General features: G+C 38.5%; 1 protein-coding gene across 1 annotated transcript in view; it reads left to right on the top strand.

The window, feature by feature from the left end:
• Positions 1-16,056, top strand: part of LOC140145001 (uncharacterized) — a 76,511-nt gene that overhangs the window by 60,420 nt on the left and 35 nt on the right. Inside the window, exons 13-15 of the mRNA XM_072166793.1 lie at positions 721-918; positions 7,918-8,037; positions 14,641-16,033. Of these exons, the coding sequence (XP_072022894.1) occupies positions 721-918; positions 7,918-8,037; positions 14,641-16,033 (1,711 nt within the window). The remainder of the gene's footprint in view (positions 1-720; positions 919-7,917; positions 8,038-14,640; positions 16,034-16,056) is intronic.

Raw genomic sequence — 16,056 nt, 5'->3', positions numbered from 1 at the left:
GCAGGTGGCATATTTGGGCATAGTCCACCATCCAATGCAGGATGGACTAGACTTTATCGATTGATTTTGCTGGAGTAATTTCCTGTTAACCAGGTTTAAGTACTGCAAAGGTCGAATCATGTTTGCTGTGCTGCATAACTGCACTATGTGAGATGTTGTACTCACATTTAGACAGATTCTTCTAAATATTTAAGACTACGTCACACAACACGGTCACTATAAGATATCAATAACCTGAATTTGCGTCTTCATGTTTATAAACAACAACAAAATAATTATGTTTGTTCATGCGGTTCTGAATGTGCAACAGCATATTATTAATAATGGACATTTATAATGCACGAAAAACAAAGGGTCTTTAGGCGCTGCACAAAAATTACAGTAAACTTCAAACATCTTAAAACTACAAAAGCATAAAAACCATCAAATACATAATCTTAATCTACAACAGGATAGAACCAGCAATCATAATAATACACAAACATCAATAATGCTTGGCCAATTTACACAAAGCTAAAACAATTAAAATCAGCCAAATATACACCTGCTGCAATCATTAAAACACAATAATCAATCATAGAGTACATAATAAACAGATATAACATGAAGCTCAAGCTACTTGAAGTCGTTGACAGTTTATAATACCTTTGTTAAAACAATTATCTAAATCTGATATTGCTATTGAACTAACATTAACTGTTCTTTCCAATTGATTAACAGAAACCTGGTGCAGATTTGATGGCCAATATCAAACCTAAGCCAGGAAAATGGACATGTGATGGTTGCCTCTGTCAGTACGATGCTACCAGTGCAGTGTGCCCAGCTTGCAACACTTCTAATCCAGGTGCTATGGCAGTAGCAACCAGGGCAGCACCAGTATTTGGTACACAACAGCCCCAAGTAAATGTAGAAACTAAGGTTTGTCAAATCTATCTTAATACTTTAATGAAGATAATATTTTATGCCATAAGCAGCAATACCTGGATAGGGCTTATATTGCTTTTAACAGGTTTAGTGTTTATTTCACCAAAAAATGCCCACATTGCAAGGTATTTCAGCGTTGGTTATCGGGCTCAAATGCCACTCTGTTGTCGACGAGCAGCGACCGGGATTCTGATCCTTTACGGGGAGGTAGACTTTCGTTAAAACTGGGTACATGGCCAATGGTTTCTGTAGACCAAATACAGTCAGTACTTATTTATAGCCTTGCTTCATTGCATGCCTTGCATGAATTTTTGCATTTATTGAAGCATTATTTCAGGTATATTTTATTAAAACACTCAAATAGCAGCCAAAATGGCTGAATTGCATGGTGAATTACAATAATTACAATCAAATTTATAAAGAAAGGCAATAATAAAATACATACAAAAACTTGAATTCTCGCTATTCGCAATAAGGGGAGCAGCGTGGTCCACTGGTTAAGGTCTTTGCCTTTGGTGCGAGAGGTCCAGGTTCGATTCCCCGCAGGACCTAAAAAAAAAAAAAAAAAAATCTCTGCTCTGCCCGTGGTTCATCTGGTAATGGCGGGGCAGATGATCCATGATAAAAAGACCTTGTTACAGGCGGTTCCGATCAGGGTAACGCCCGATTGTCGGCTACACTTGCCTGTCCTATAAAATTACCCCGACCAGCTATCTACGGCGACCCACTTCGTTCACCAGGTCACTTGTATCTGGCCGAAGTTTCGTCAGCGTTATCTCCTACATTTCAGCTGTTAATGCCTAGATATGCCCGACATAAAAATAAAAAAAATAAGGGCGCCGCCAGCGGTTTGCGATGTAATCGTGATGTATCATGGGTAAAGGTCGACATCCAAGTCCGCGCAATACGAATATTACCATGCTATTACATAGGAACACGTGACAATATTTTTTAGTTTGTCAATATAACGGTGTTACACGCAAATCGATAGAGAAAAAATTAATTGTGCACATTTCAAATCACATTATTAAGTATTATTGAGTATCGATTCGCGTGTAACACCTTTATTTTGACAAACTAAAAAAATATTGTCACGTGTTCCTATGTAATAGCATGGTAATATTCGTATTGCGCGGACTTGGATGTCGCCCTTTTCCCATGATACATCACGATTACATCGCAAACCGCTGGCGGCGCCCTTATTGTGAATAGCGAGAATTATTGCACAATACATACTCAATGAAAATTTTAAAAGGTACAATAGCTGTAGCTCATACTCAACCGAACTCACCCCAGCACCATATTTCAAACACATCCCTGCACACCCGCCCCCCCCCACACCCCCCACCCTTCCATACCCATACACACCCACCAACATCCACTGATGCACTCCTACACTTACCATTGCACAAAAACTCAACCTAATAGAATATCAATGTGACGGCATAATAAAAAGATATAATAATATAATAATATGACAGGAGAGGGAATTGCACTTAAGGGCTTGGGCTACCAAATCATACCAGACCCTCCCATCCATCCATTCGCACAAAAAATGAATCAAACCAAATCACTAGATGGACAGGGGAATACTAAGCATGATTCAGGAGTTCAGCCATGTATGGAACTGGGCTTTCCTTGAATCTTTTGGTTTTCCACCTGTAACTCTTGACTTTAGGGGGCTTTCTTAGGGTCATTGAGGAAGAATAGTCAGTGGCAGGGAACCATCTGGAGAATTTTTCAGATGCATGTGCTTTGGAGGCAAACTCCTTGCAAATCTGCCGTCTGCGGGAGTGTAGAGGCTCAAGATCTAGAGTTGCAAGGGATTCGGAGTAAGATTTATACTCCTTTCCAAGGAGCAGCTTACATACACGTTTCTGAATTCTCTCCAAACGGTCCTCCTGGCTCTGAGCGAGACCTGCATGCCATAAGGGGGCTGCATACTCTAACACCGGTCTCATATAACCTTTGTAGACAGAGAGGATTTCACCTGCGTTGAGACCTGCTTCTTTAAGTTTACGTAACATGAACATTTTTCCATTAGCTTTGGAATGCATATTGTCTACCTGGCCTTGCCATTTCAAGTCATTTTGGATGATAACTCCCAGCAACTTGACTTTCTGGACTACTGCCAGGGAGTGCTCAGAGATGCGTAGATCAACATCGGGGGGATTGTTTTTACCAAAGTACACACTCATGGCTTGGCATTTGCTTGGATTCAACTTAAGTTTGTTACTGACAGACCACTCATGGAGAGATTCCAAGCACTGCTGTACCTCAGTGACATCATCAATGGCTCTATTTTCACCTATTATAAGGTCGTCAACATACTTCCAAACCTTCATTCTGTTGTCATCAAACTCAGTGAGCGCATTATTGATCATGCCTAAAAAGGCAATAGGGCCAATGATAGTGCCCTGAGGTACACCACCATGTAATTGTACCCACTCAGAGTAAGTATTTTTGTACTTCACTCTTTGTTTCCTCCCAGAAAGGAAGTCCACCACCCACTGCACAAGGGAAGGAGAAGCACCAAGCTTGAAAAGCTTTGTGACTGTGATCTTATGGTCCATTAAATCTGTTAGCACAAGTGTGCCAACATTTTTTGATTTCTCGGCCCCTGACATCAAGTGGTGATAGACATCAACAAGGCAGTGGGTGGTAGACAATCCCTTCTGGTTTCCAAACTGTCTTTGGTCTACATGGGGCTGAATGGTATCCACAATCCATTTGCAAACTCTTCCTTCAGCGACTTTCGCAAGACACGAAGTTAGAGAAATTGGACGCAACTTGTCGATTGAAGGCGGAGCTTGATTGGGGATTGGGATGACATTGGCTTCCTTCCACTGGGTAGGAACAATACTTTGCTTAAGGGATGCATTGATTATATTTGCTACCGGGTGGCTCAACTCATATGCATACTCTTTAAGAAGCCGTGGTGGGATATCATCAGGACCCCCTGCTTTGGAAGCAGACAACTTACTAAGATCATGGTAGATCTCCCATGGTTGATCCATAGGCGGTGGCACAGGACTGGGTAGATATGCAGGGAGATCAGTCAACTTCAATGGCTGCTGTGAGTTAGAAAAACTGACTAAGTGTTGATTGATGGCGCTAGTAACACTCACATGTTTGCCAGGTACCTGATCTCCTTGTTCATCGACCTGGTTCAGTCTTCTGGAGTTTCCTAACCTTATTGATATTATGGGCAGCTTTTGCCTTTCTGATCTCTTTGATAACTCTGTTTTTGAGGTCAGTCCATGTGGATTTGTCACCCTTGGCGAACGCTTTCTGCCTTTGGTTAATTAAGTTCTTGACACGGTCTGTCATCCAAGGTTTGTCATTAACATGTAACCTGACAGTTTTGACTGGAAAAAAATTGTCAATACCCTCATTAACTGTTTGATAGAAAGCGTCAGCCTTGGCCTGGACATCTTTGGCATTAAACACAGTGGATCAGGTTTGACTCTGGATCCATCTACCACATTCTTTGAGATTAGAGTTTTTGATTGGCCGAACAGTCTTAACTTGCTTGATATTAACACATTTGGAAAATTTAGGTACCCAACTGACACAATATTGTGGTCACTAAGCCCAATTGGAGAACTGATGTGGGGTCGCTTGTATAACTCAGCAAAATCTGTTATAATCAAATCCAGAATTGCGTCCTCTCTAATTGGCAAGTCAACTACCTGTGTCAATCTGTTTCCTACACATAATGGTCTAATATTCGTACGATTAAAATCGCCTAACAAGATTACACCAGCTTGTGGTTTTGAGGAACGAACATAGTCAATGGTTTCAATCAGATGAGATATCAACAAGTCCTCATGAGGAGAGTCAGGTGGGATGTAAACAGCACCAATGACTAGGTATGGAGTTCTTCTTGGTAGCTTTGGATGACTGACTAACAACCATGTGACCTCCAGCTCATTTGGGACAACCACCTCATTAATTACCTCTGCATTGATATTGTCACGCACATAGATCAAAATGCCACCTCCACGTCTGTGAACACGATGGTTGTTGAATACGTTGTAGCTCTCAATATTGTATTGCTCGGGTGCGGTATTAGTTTTGACCCACGATTCAGTAATTACAGCTATATCAGCATTTTCATTCTTCATAGCCACCTGTTCAAGTTCATCAGTCTTATTTAGGACCGAGCGAGCATTGGTCAAGAAAATTCTTGGCAGAAAGCTTGATTTCTTTGATGGTGGGGGTACTGTAGACTTGGGAAGGCTAACTAAAACACTAGTACGTATTGGAAAAGGTGCGGGCCCAGAATGGCGACCTGGTCTTTACCCTCGGCCGAACTTTGAATTTGAAAGTAATTTGCCAAATCAGGGATCACGCAGCAGCTACTTTTACCTTATTTGCCATGATTACATTTACAGGATCCCTGTCGACATGCAAAGTCAACATTTTCAGAGGATTTAATAAGACCCAAATGTCAGTGAATGTCAGGTGAATGTGTGTTAAGCTTATTGAATAAAAAAATTCTGTAGTTTCAGAAAGCGGTATTGATTGCAAGGAAAGGTGTTTGCAGAAAAACCCCACTGAAATTGAACAACCAGTTCCAAAGATAAAATAATATGAGCAATTAAAGAGTTTCCAAAACAACAAGAAATATTTCCTTTGTTTGGCTAGGCCAGCCCGGGAAAAGGTGTTTGGTACCGGTGATTAGGGCTTGGGGTTAAGTCTATCATGTCTATTGACAAGAGTATCGATTGTTCTGATCTTATTCTTACCAGCACGGCATCCCCGTCTGGTGATGTTAGCTATACCAAGATGCAGTCAGCCGCCTGGACAACCAATTCTTTAGAAATGCTTAGTCGCGCTAAAAGTCGATCGATACATGTAAAAATCAGCACAATTCAGAGATACACCTTTTTGCTATGAAATTAATTTTCTCGGTCAAATATAAAGCAATATTTTTTTTTTTTTCAGTAATGTCAGTTAAAAACTTGGTGCTTGGATATACATTTTTTTTTTAAAATCCTGGTGTTAAAATTAAGCATCACATTGTGTCTTTTAGTGTGATATTTTTATTAAACTAAAATAGTTTGCTAAAGAAAGATATTTCCCACCTCTGTAAAGCACATCGTGTGGGTCTATATGTTATAGTTTTGTCAGAATTTCCGTTTTTGTTTTACCCTTTTTCCATTCGTGCTCCGAAAATGTCAAACTAAGTAAAAGTAGGTAATGGTGAGTACTTTTATCTCGAGAGCAACCAGCAGAAATAGTCGATATTTCCTTTGTTGTTATCCAGGTCAATTTTTCATTGAAAGCAAATTGCCCGACCAGCGATTAAATCCCCAATTGGGTGTTCTGGTTAAACATGATCAGTAGGAGCGCTATAGGTCTGGGAATTTCTTTGCTATATTGAAGTTCTGGCAACGCTATAGCCATGCCGGTATTCCTATTAAACCCAGGGATATCGATCCACAATGCTAGTACTGGCCTTAGATTTCACGTGTTGATTTTGAAATTTTTTCAGCCGACAGTGAAAGATGGTGAAATCAAAACGGAAATTCTGACAAAACTATGATATATCGCTCACGGTGATGTGCGTTAGAAAGTTGGGAAAAATCCTTCATTAGCGAATTATCTTACTTTGAAAAGCTAAAAGGTTGATCCAAAAAAAAAGGCTCGCGGGCAGAGTTTAAGCCTATCAAAATCGAAAATCTTACACTAAATGACTAAATTTCACGCCTAAATTTAACACTAGGATTTGAAAAAAAAAAACAGTATCAAGCACTACAGTTTTTCCTGACATTTACTGAAACAATGAAAAGGATTGCTTTTCATTTGGCCGAAAAATTAATTTTACAATGAAAAGGTGTAACGCAAAATTTAGCTCATTTCAACACCAAATTCGATCGTTTGTATTGCCTCATTAAATGACTGAGTGAGCCTTGCAGAACAAAAGAATCGGTTGTCCAGGTTGCTAACTGGATGTTTCATATACTTCCATTTATCTACATGGAAGGGTTTATTGTTAATGTTATGAACGTTTCTACCAATTGAGATGAGTTCCTGAGGTGTGTACTGAATACGGGTCATAATGTAAACAACGTCAACAGCCTATCGATCGTCAGGCGAAAACACTTACGGAAGCAACCGATTTATGTTGAATTTGCTGCTATAACATGCTTTAGCAGATATAATGTAGAATACCGTTTCTTTTTAACTCATTTTGTATGTCAATTTACGATGTACATTTATTTAACAGCATAAAAATACCACAATCATTTCAATTTGTTTCAATTCAGAGACCTCAAAAACATAATGCAACTGACATATTACAAACTACGATTCTTATATTTTGTCCAAAGTCCACTGAACCAGTTCATAAATTAATTTTATGCCAAAATGCTTTCCAGATTCATTTTAGCAGCCACAATGGCCAAAGAATCCACTCGTTTGATATTTTTGCTCGTTTGCACACCCCTACGGACAACAGAGGACGGATTTGCTCGTACCAATTCATAATAATACTTTGAGCTTACTTTAAACAGTGTTGGTGGTAAATAAATGCCAGTTTCTTTCATCAAACTATTATGGAGAACTACAAAGGGCCCATTGAATTTTTGTAAATGCATGTCATTTGTAATAACTGCTTTTTCATTTTCGCCATTTTTGAAGAAAAAAATTGCTTCCATTCAAAGTCCTAAAGTTGTTGAAGTTCTAAAACGTTCCATTTCCCCCCAAGTTTAATGGCAAGTCTCAGATTTTACTAAAAGCAGGGCTAAGACCTGCTGTTTATTCATGCTGTCCAAAATTAGCCATATACACCATGTACTTTTGCTGTGCTTGGACGTTTTAAACACATGCCTTTGCTGTAATATAAAAGGCCCCCTCTTTGCATGATTTGGCAGTGTCCCTAGTCTGATGATTTTATGCTAATGCCACTCACCCTTCATTGTCCTTATGAACTCTCACCCCTCCTGGTTTATTTTTATTAAGTTCGTATCATCCTTTTTTCAGCAGACACGCACATGCGGACATAGTCTAGATATCCGGTTTAAATGCAACTATTGCGACATGTACATTTGCAATCTGTGCATGTGCGAGTTCAATCATACGAATCACACTCGGACAGCAGTCAAGGTAAGTATTATCCAACCAGTCAAAAAGGCAGCAATTGTTAAATTGTGAGATACTATTACAAAATAGTAGAGCAGGAATTGTGCCACAAATTGCGCATTATATGCTGAAGTCATTTAAAAAAATCGTTTGAATTGTAGTATTAGACTGGTTCTATTTTGGAAAAATCGCGTTCCTAGCGGCAAGTTTGCGTAAAAGTTGTCAACCAGCTTATTTTTGTTAATTTGGGTATGCTAAACTCGAATCTATTGTCTGCCAAACAATATTTTGAGACCGCGACCCTCAAAAAGACCCACAAATGACCCCATAGGATCGTATAGGGGGCAATTAATTAATTTTATTCCAATAGCACTTTAAAACATGTCAAATTATGCGTCTGGCCCCACAGATCCCAGAAATGTAAAGTTAAGAAGTTATGGGCAACAAAAGGTCACAGGTCGATTTGATTTTTGTGGATGGGTCAAAAGTAAAAGTTGCTCCAATTTTTGTAAAAGTTGACGCAAATTGTTCGCCTAGCCTAGAGGTCTCAGAAAAAGAATAGTTTGCACTTTACAGCATCCCCGAAGAAAATAAATTGGTTGCCAGTTTTTACGCGAACTTGCCGCTAGATGCTTAAATAAGCACATATTTCCAAAGTAGAACCCAATATCACACATTACTGCACCTCAACGGCAGACATTGCTGGGTCCCCGTTTGGGCCATCCCACCTGAAATGTGAAATGATGCAGCCTTGTAGGGATTTTAAAATGCATTTCATCAGCCGTGTTGTAGACAAAAGATTTATCAATGTTTACAACAACAATACACTAAAGATAGACTTTGACTTTTACGCGGCTTTTACACACCCATTTGGCCAGTCTCTACGCCTATTTGTTGCGAATGGGACCCAGTAATGGTCGAATGAATTCTGACCATCGCTTGACTCGTTGGATTCGTCTATATTGTATAATTACATGGAGGTTTGGGGACAGGTAATATTATTACTAATATACAAATATATACTGTAACGAGATGTTCTGGGGTTCTATGGGTCCCAATGTGAGATTAATAGTACTAATGACCTCACTGGTACCGACGGACCACAGTTTAACCAGAACCTCGAATTTTGACCTGAATTTTTGAGCTGCATTCCATCATCCGAGTTACACATAGACAACACAATGCAACAGTTTTCTCATAATTGGCACCTTCTACCGTTGATGGCGTTTTGGCTTGGCTAACTCCAATCAGGCTGAAAGCGAGGACGATAGCCAGGCTACACAATCGTCCTCGCTTTCAAATTTTCGATTCGCTAATTATAGCCAGGCTACACAATCGTCCTCGCTTTCAAATTTTCGATTCGCTAATTCCAACTTGATTGAAGTTAGAAAACGCCACCAACGGTAGGAAGATAGGAATTATAAGAAAAGTATTTACCAAATAAGATCGATTTTTTAAGTGGCTTTTATCCACCTAATTGGGCAATCACAACATCACGGATGGACCCCGGAAATGGCGGAATAAATTCTAAGGGGTTGTGCAATAATTACGAGCCCAGCGTCCCACCGGTAAAATTTTCAAATGCCTCGCCAATAATTGCCCCCCCCTCATTCGGCTTACCAAACCCTCTTTGAACCCCCTCCCCTCTTTGCACATGCCAAATTTAGGGCGTTCCAATTTGGAAACTTTAAAGGTCGAAGCATTGTTGGTCGAAGCAGTAAAATTTTGATGTTTTGCAAAAATTCATTCTACAAATCATATACTTTGAAAACTTGCTTGATTTATTGTTGTGAATGAGTTATGTACGTTTTACAAAAGTGTTGTTGTTTCAGCCTTCTTTGCAACATAACTCAAGAACCACAGGACCTACAAAGTACATCTGTGATATTTGAATTCTTCTACACTTCTAAATGGTGGATGTTACAATCTAAGTGCGGATAGGTTATAAGCGCCGGGTTCGGCTGCACAATGCCTAGTTGATGCAATCTGATTCTGATGATTCACCATGGCATCGAAATTACAGCGCTTTGAACCCTAGATCTGGGAAAAGGCGCTATACAAATCCGAAATTTATTTTTATTTATTTTATACACATTCGCTATCAATGTAATTTTTGCCAAAGCTCACTACCATTCGCAGGATGCTGTGAACAAATCAATTTTTGGCTGCTTCGACCAACAATACCTCGTCTACCCTTAAATGGTCTATAGATATGATGCGAGCGTAGCCAACGCAAAATTTTGCAATACCGTAAACGTTCGCCTAATGGCGGTATGGAGTTCATGGAAATGAGAGAGCGCCATCCCTGTAAAAGCCGACTATTATCACTGATCATTAAGGGTACGTGTAGTTAAAGGATGAAACCTATCGACACATACAATTATGAGCAAGATCGAACAAACTTGTTCATGATAATACGGTAAACATTCACCTGATACGTTGTGGCCCAGTGAGCAGAGCATTAGACTATAGTGCGAGGATAAAAAGAACTTGTGGAGAAGATTGATGGTTCGAATCTCATGCAGTAATTTCTGACAGATTATGATGTCTGTCAATGTTTTTTTTTCTGATTTGAGGAAATTTTATTCTCTATTTTCTTGATTTTATCTTTAACATTGTTTATATTATTTTATCTTTATTATGTGTCTTTTTCATGATTCTTTGTTTTTTCGTTTCATTTTAGAGTAACTCAGTCCATTCAATCAAATGTTGTAATGAACCTATTTGATTGTCATGTGTGTGAGACGAACTTTCAATTCGCGCGAGTGTCCTTGCCTATGCATCAGTGGTCATAAGAGGTATATCATTTTATTCGAAGGGGGTCCCAAATATACGGGGGTCATAAAGTCTTGGAAAGAATAATAGCAGTGGGTCATAAAATGTTTTATGACCAAAATGTAGGGAGTCACACGATGACCACAGAAAGTGTGTTATTTTATTCAAAAAGACTGATTTCAATACAATTATGCATACTGCAGTTACTGTCCGTTTTCCTATACACAATACACAGTGCTCTCACCATTGACGCGTGACCCCTACAAATGATGTATGTTGGGAGAATGGACACTTGCCTAGTTAACATCACTGTGTGAAAAATAACCAGCCAATATTTTATTTATTCTCCAAAACTTCTAGCAAATATATTTCTCTAACATGACCTAAAATTACAGCTAGGTTAGATGTTCAGAAATGGTCGTACTTTTGTAAAATATGAGTGAGGGCAAGGCATAGCTAGCCAACTCCCGTGTTATTTGAATGGAGATTTGACCGAAAATATTGGTATCGGACCGCTCACTTCTGAAGGATGCCACAAAAAACCGGTAAAAGCTACATTTAAATTATTCTAAATAGGTTCTAGAAAATAAAGTTTTGTAACATGTCCTAAATTTTTAGCTAATTTAGGTGTTTGGAGAGGGTCGTACTTTTGTGTTTAGGAAGGACATGTAAACGACAGATAACACCAAAAATATGAAGAAATTATTTCTAAACCGTGTTAAGTCAAAAATCATTATGTTGCTCATTTTCAAGAATGCTGGTTTACAAAAAGCACGACATTGTCTGATTTCGTGAACAAAGCCACACATAACATTGTTTCCTTTCGTTTCCTTTGTAATCGGTTACCCAACTGAAGCTATGAATACCAGCTTTATTGCGATATCGCACATGAAAACAGTCACTTGTGCACAACCAGAGAAGATCCGATTTAATCAGTTGAGCTGTTTCAATGAGTGTTATCTTGGTTTAATAGCTTTTAATGGGGTTAAGTCCTGCAAAGGTCGAGATGAATTCTACTGTAGACATGACTGCATCATGGGGGTTTGGGATCATAAAATTTTTGTTGCCGAAATAGGGGGTGCGCAATTGTATTGACACAGACTTTTTGTAAATTTGGGACCCCCTTCCGAAAAAAATGATAGCCCTCTAAGAGGATTCAAAAGATAACCTCTGCCCCAATAATCCCTAGCTATATTTGTTTGAAACTGTTCCACGGAGGATGTATCATAATAGGCTCAGTCTTCAAATGATATAAATAAAATTTGAATGAGTGAACGAACAAAATCATACAACGACCAACTGAATAGAGACTGTGCATATGACGTATCATCCCGTAAATCTAGTGGCGGACTACTCAAATGCATTCCATAAAAGCATGATTGCATCTACCGCGACCTCACACACATAACAAAATGCACTACGATGATAACGACCAAATAGGTTGATGACAACATTTGATTGAATGGACTGCACTGCGCCATGATTACGGGAAATCGATAAACGCAAGGCCTCTATAGCTATCATTGAATACGGACTAGGATTCCACAACACAATGAGAACATGTTATAAGGCGCTTTGGAAGGCACACAATACCCCAATGGCTTTCCATATTATGTGCACTCAACAACTACCGTATTCAGTATCGAATTCGAAGCCCGGTATCGAAGTTACGTAATGTTACTATGTCAACGGGATCACGCGCTTAAGTAATGAACCAGTACACAAAAAAGGCATACCAAAATAGCGTGATCGTAATGACGCCAACAGTGCTTGGTTCCGATACCATCACGGAGTTACGTAACTACTCCGTGGTCTGATAGTTATATGATCAATGGTCTGATCTACTTGGGTTCGATCCTTTTAAGAAAAGAAAAAATAGCTGATCATTTATAATGCATAAATGAATAAAGTAATGTAGTAACACAATTTGAAACATTGAGGCCGTTCTATTTTTCAAAGGTCATTTAACTGTTAAATGTAGTGGAATATATCACGCATTGATAGGTAGCAGGTGGAGCAAATTTTGTCAGCGGTTTTTGTTGCCGTTTGTTCGCAGTGCCTATTTATCTAAAAAAAAATAAGAAAATTAAAATTAAGTTTAAAAAAATTCACAATATTCTTTCGTAAAATGGGGACAAAATCCAAAAACATTTCTTGACCCTTCTTCACATAAAAGTGGGGGCAGAAATCAAGATTCGAACAGGTACCATTCACCATTCAAGGCGCACCCTCTACCGATTGAGCTAACGGGTCAGACAATAGAAGGGTGTAATTTTGAACTGAAGAATATTGAAAAAATATGAAGAAATTACAATGTTATAAAAAGATTTACCAAAATGAGTTAGGTATAACGTATGAATCGATTTACAAATTAAGTCCAATAACACTTTGAGAAAGAATACATGAAGAAACCCAAAACATTTGCTGCTCTAGCAACTAGCCTAGTGACCTAAAGTATTGGGTCATGTCACGATATTTTTTTCTGAGGCATTATGTCCAGGTTGCTCAATTTAACATACACGTATCCTTAATGCTGTTGAGATTTTACAAGGATGGCGCTCTCACATTTTTAAGAATCCAAAAGCGCCATTAGGCGAACGTTTACGGTATTTGAGTTCCTGAGCCTTTTTAGAGCGTGTTAATTAAAATAAATTGCTTCCCCGGCTGCCAAAATTGCCCCTCCGCCCCCCCCCTTCGGGTGCCAAAAATCTTTGACCCCAGCCCCCCCAAATGTACCCCCAGGGTCCATAATTATTGCACAGCCCCTAACCATCAGTTGCCCACGGTTGTTTGATGACATGTAAACTGTAGTAAGGGGTAGACACTTGTATAATTATGGTATTTGAACATCACAAATAGCAGAAAAAGATGAATAATTTGATATAGAAACGAAAATCTATACTAAAAATATCATTTATGAAATTTCATGTTTATTTTTTTGTTTTGTTTACGGATATACTAAAAACAATTTTTTGTTTTCGGATATACTAAAAATAGCTACAAACGTATTTGTATATGTTAGTGTGATAGCTGTTGGTATTGTCCAGGTGTAGAATTGAAGATTATATGATATTTTAGATAAAATAAAAAATGACCAAATCAAACAACCGTGTGGCTTGTTGGATTTGTCTATACGTTCAATACTAAAAGTTATTCTTTTCTGTATGGTTAGCAAACAAAATGATACAGATTATTAGGGGACATTAATATTGTTTTTAAACCTCGAGAATGGTAAAATATCATACCGTAAAAACTCGATAGTTAGCATAGGTGCTTTCTATCGAGCGCTTTTGAAAACATGAAATTGTACCAAAGTCCGGCACTTTACCAACTGAGCTAATGGGGCTGAGACACACATTTGCAGGTTTACTTATTCGTATGTAACTATGTGTTTCGATGATTTGCACAAAATCCTTTACACTTTTGTGGATGGGGCTCTTCGTGTTTGCATGTTTCAAAAGCGCTCGAGAGTAAGCACATATGCTAACTATCGGGTTTTTTATGGTATTCATAATACGCTCGCTAGATTAGAAGCTTGATGTGGATGGAAAGGCATATTCTCGAAATGTGTAAATGCTCAAATCATGTTTTGTATAGATTCATTGAGTGGGGCACTGTACACTGATCAATAACAATAATTTAATGTGTATCTTTACTTACATCACTACATCTACGGCGAATAACTTCTACGGAACCCCTTTGAACACATTTATATTCTAATTGACGTTACTAACATATTCACAAGGTCCATGCGAGCTCCAATCAATATCAAATGTGGCCATCATATCCAATTTGTGCGTATGTCTGAGACCAACTTCAATATCAGTAATTTGCAATAATGTTTTTTCACAGATTATAGACTTCGTGGTCGCAACACCTGTTAGCGCAATACACGGAAGTAACGTAGATCGACCTAGTCACGGACCTACCATCTGCCTTACTATCAGCCAAGCAAATCGAAACAACTTTGAGAAATACGATTGCAATTCAACGACCACTTTCTTCAAGACCCATAGCGAAAACACCGAAGAGTGGTTTTATGGGAATTGTGCAATATATCTTGAGCCACAACCTTTTTGTTTTTCAATATCAGCTGGTATTAAAAGCATTATTACAACGTCACATGAGATAAATGGTGAAGAAACATATCATGAATTGATTCACACGGGCTTATCCGAAGGAACGGAAGAATTCGAAAACTGCATGTTAAGGGGCAAACTTCTTTGCATGGAACAAGCCATGAAGTCAAGCAATAATAATCTCCAAAAATGTTTAAACAACAGTGATAGATTTTCTCGTTCCTTTTTTATGGCGTGTTCCCGTCCTCAAAAACCTCGTATTATGTTTGCACAGTGGATGAGACAGCTTTTGGAAAACACAGGGGAAGGCCAGTCACCACCTGAGCCAAATTATCTTCTATCTCTTGTCATCTTACTTGGTAAATTATATGCTGGAAAACCGTTTCCACAGATCGGTAAAAAGTCAGCTTCTGTTCTTATTTCATCAGTTGAACAACTGAGTCGGCTGTCGGAACCAATTGAGCAAAATAAGCTACATATTAAGAATGCTCTTATGGGACTCCTTCACGAAATTGACGGTACGTGGCTTCATGGTGTTATATACTCTTTTCCTGTCTTAAAAACTGAAGCTGCTTCATTTGCTGACGGTATTATTGAACTAAGTCCTATAACAAATGCTGTGATGTCAGAATTATGCGATTCGTTTATGAACAAAATAAAGAGCCTACCAAGCGACGCCAAGACTGATATGATTAAGAAGTTATTGATGAAAATCGATTCTCCAGATGGACTATTTTATTTTATACAAAAATGTGCTGAAGATTGTGATATTTCCAACCTTCTTACTAGCTTGATAAGTACAATTATGTTAGCTCTGACACAACTGATAGATGCATGTGAACAATCGGAGCGACTGAACATGATATGTATTCTTCATGAATTTAAGGTAGCAACAATGTTTGATCAGATAGCAAATCTTCTTGCACAGAAATTTCTTGATATCCTTAAAGAAGAGCCATGGCCTTTTGACCAAGAAAGATTATTACACTTCGTGTTAAAGTCGGATAGAAATAATGTCAAGAAATATATACTACCTAAATGGAACAGAATGAAGTCTTACGATGCATTTTTGAAACTAATGATAACTGAAGAGGTAAAGAAACAATTTGGTTCCGAAGATATTGACTCATTGATATCAAACGGCTTAAAAGAGCTGGTGAAAGAATGTAATCTAAATTTGGAAGAATTT

Source organism: Amphiura filiformis, unplaced genomic scaffold, assembly GCF_039555335.1.
Source record: "Amphiura filiformis unplaced genomic scaffold, Afil_fr2py scaffold_112, whole genome shotgun sequence".
NCBI lineage: Eukaryota > Metazoa > Echinodermata > Ophiuroidea > Amphilepidida > Amphiuridae > Amphiura > Amphiura filiformis.
Note: the sequence above shows the minus strand (reverse complement) of the source record. Positions and strands in the feature narration are given on the sequence as shown.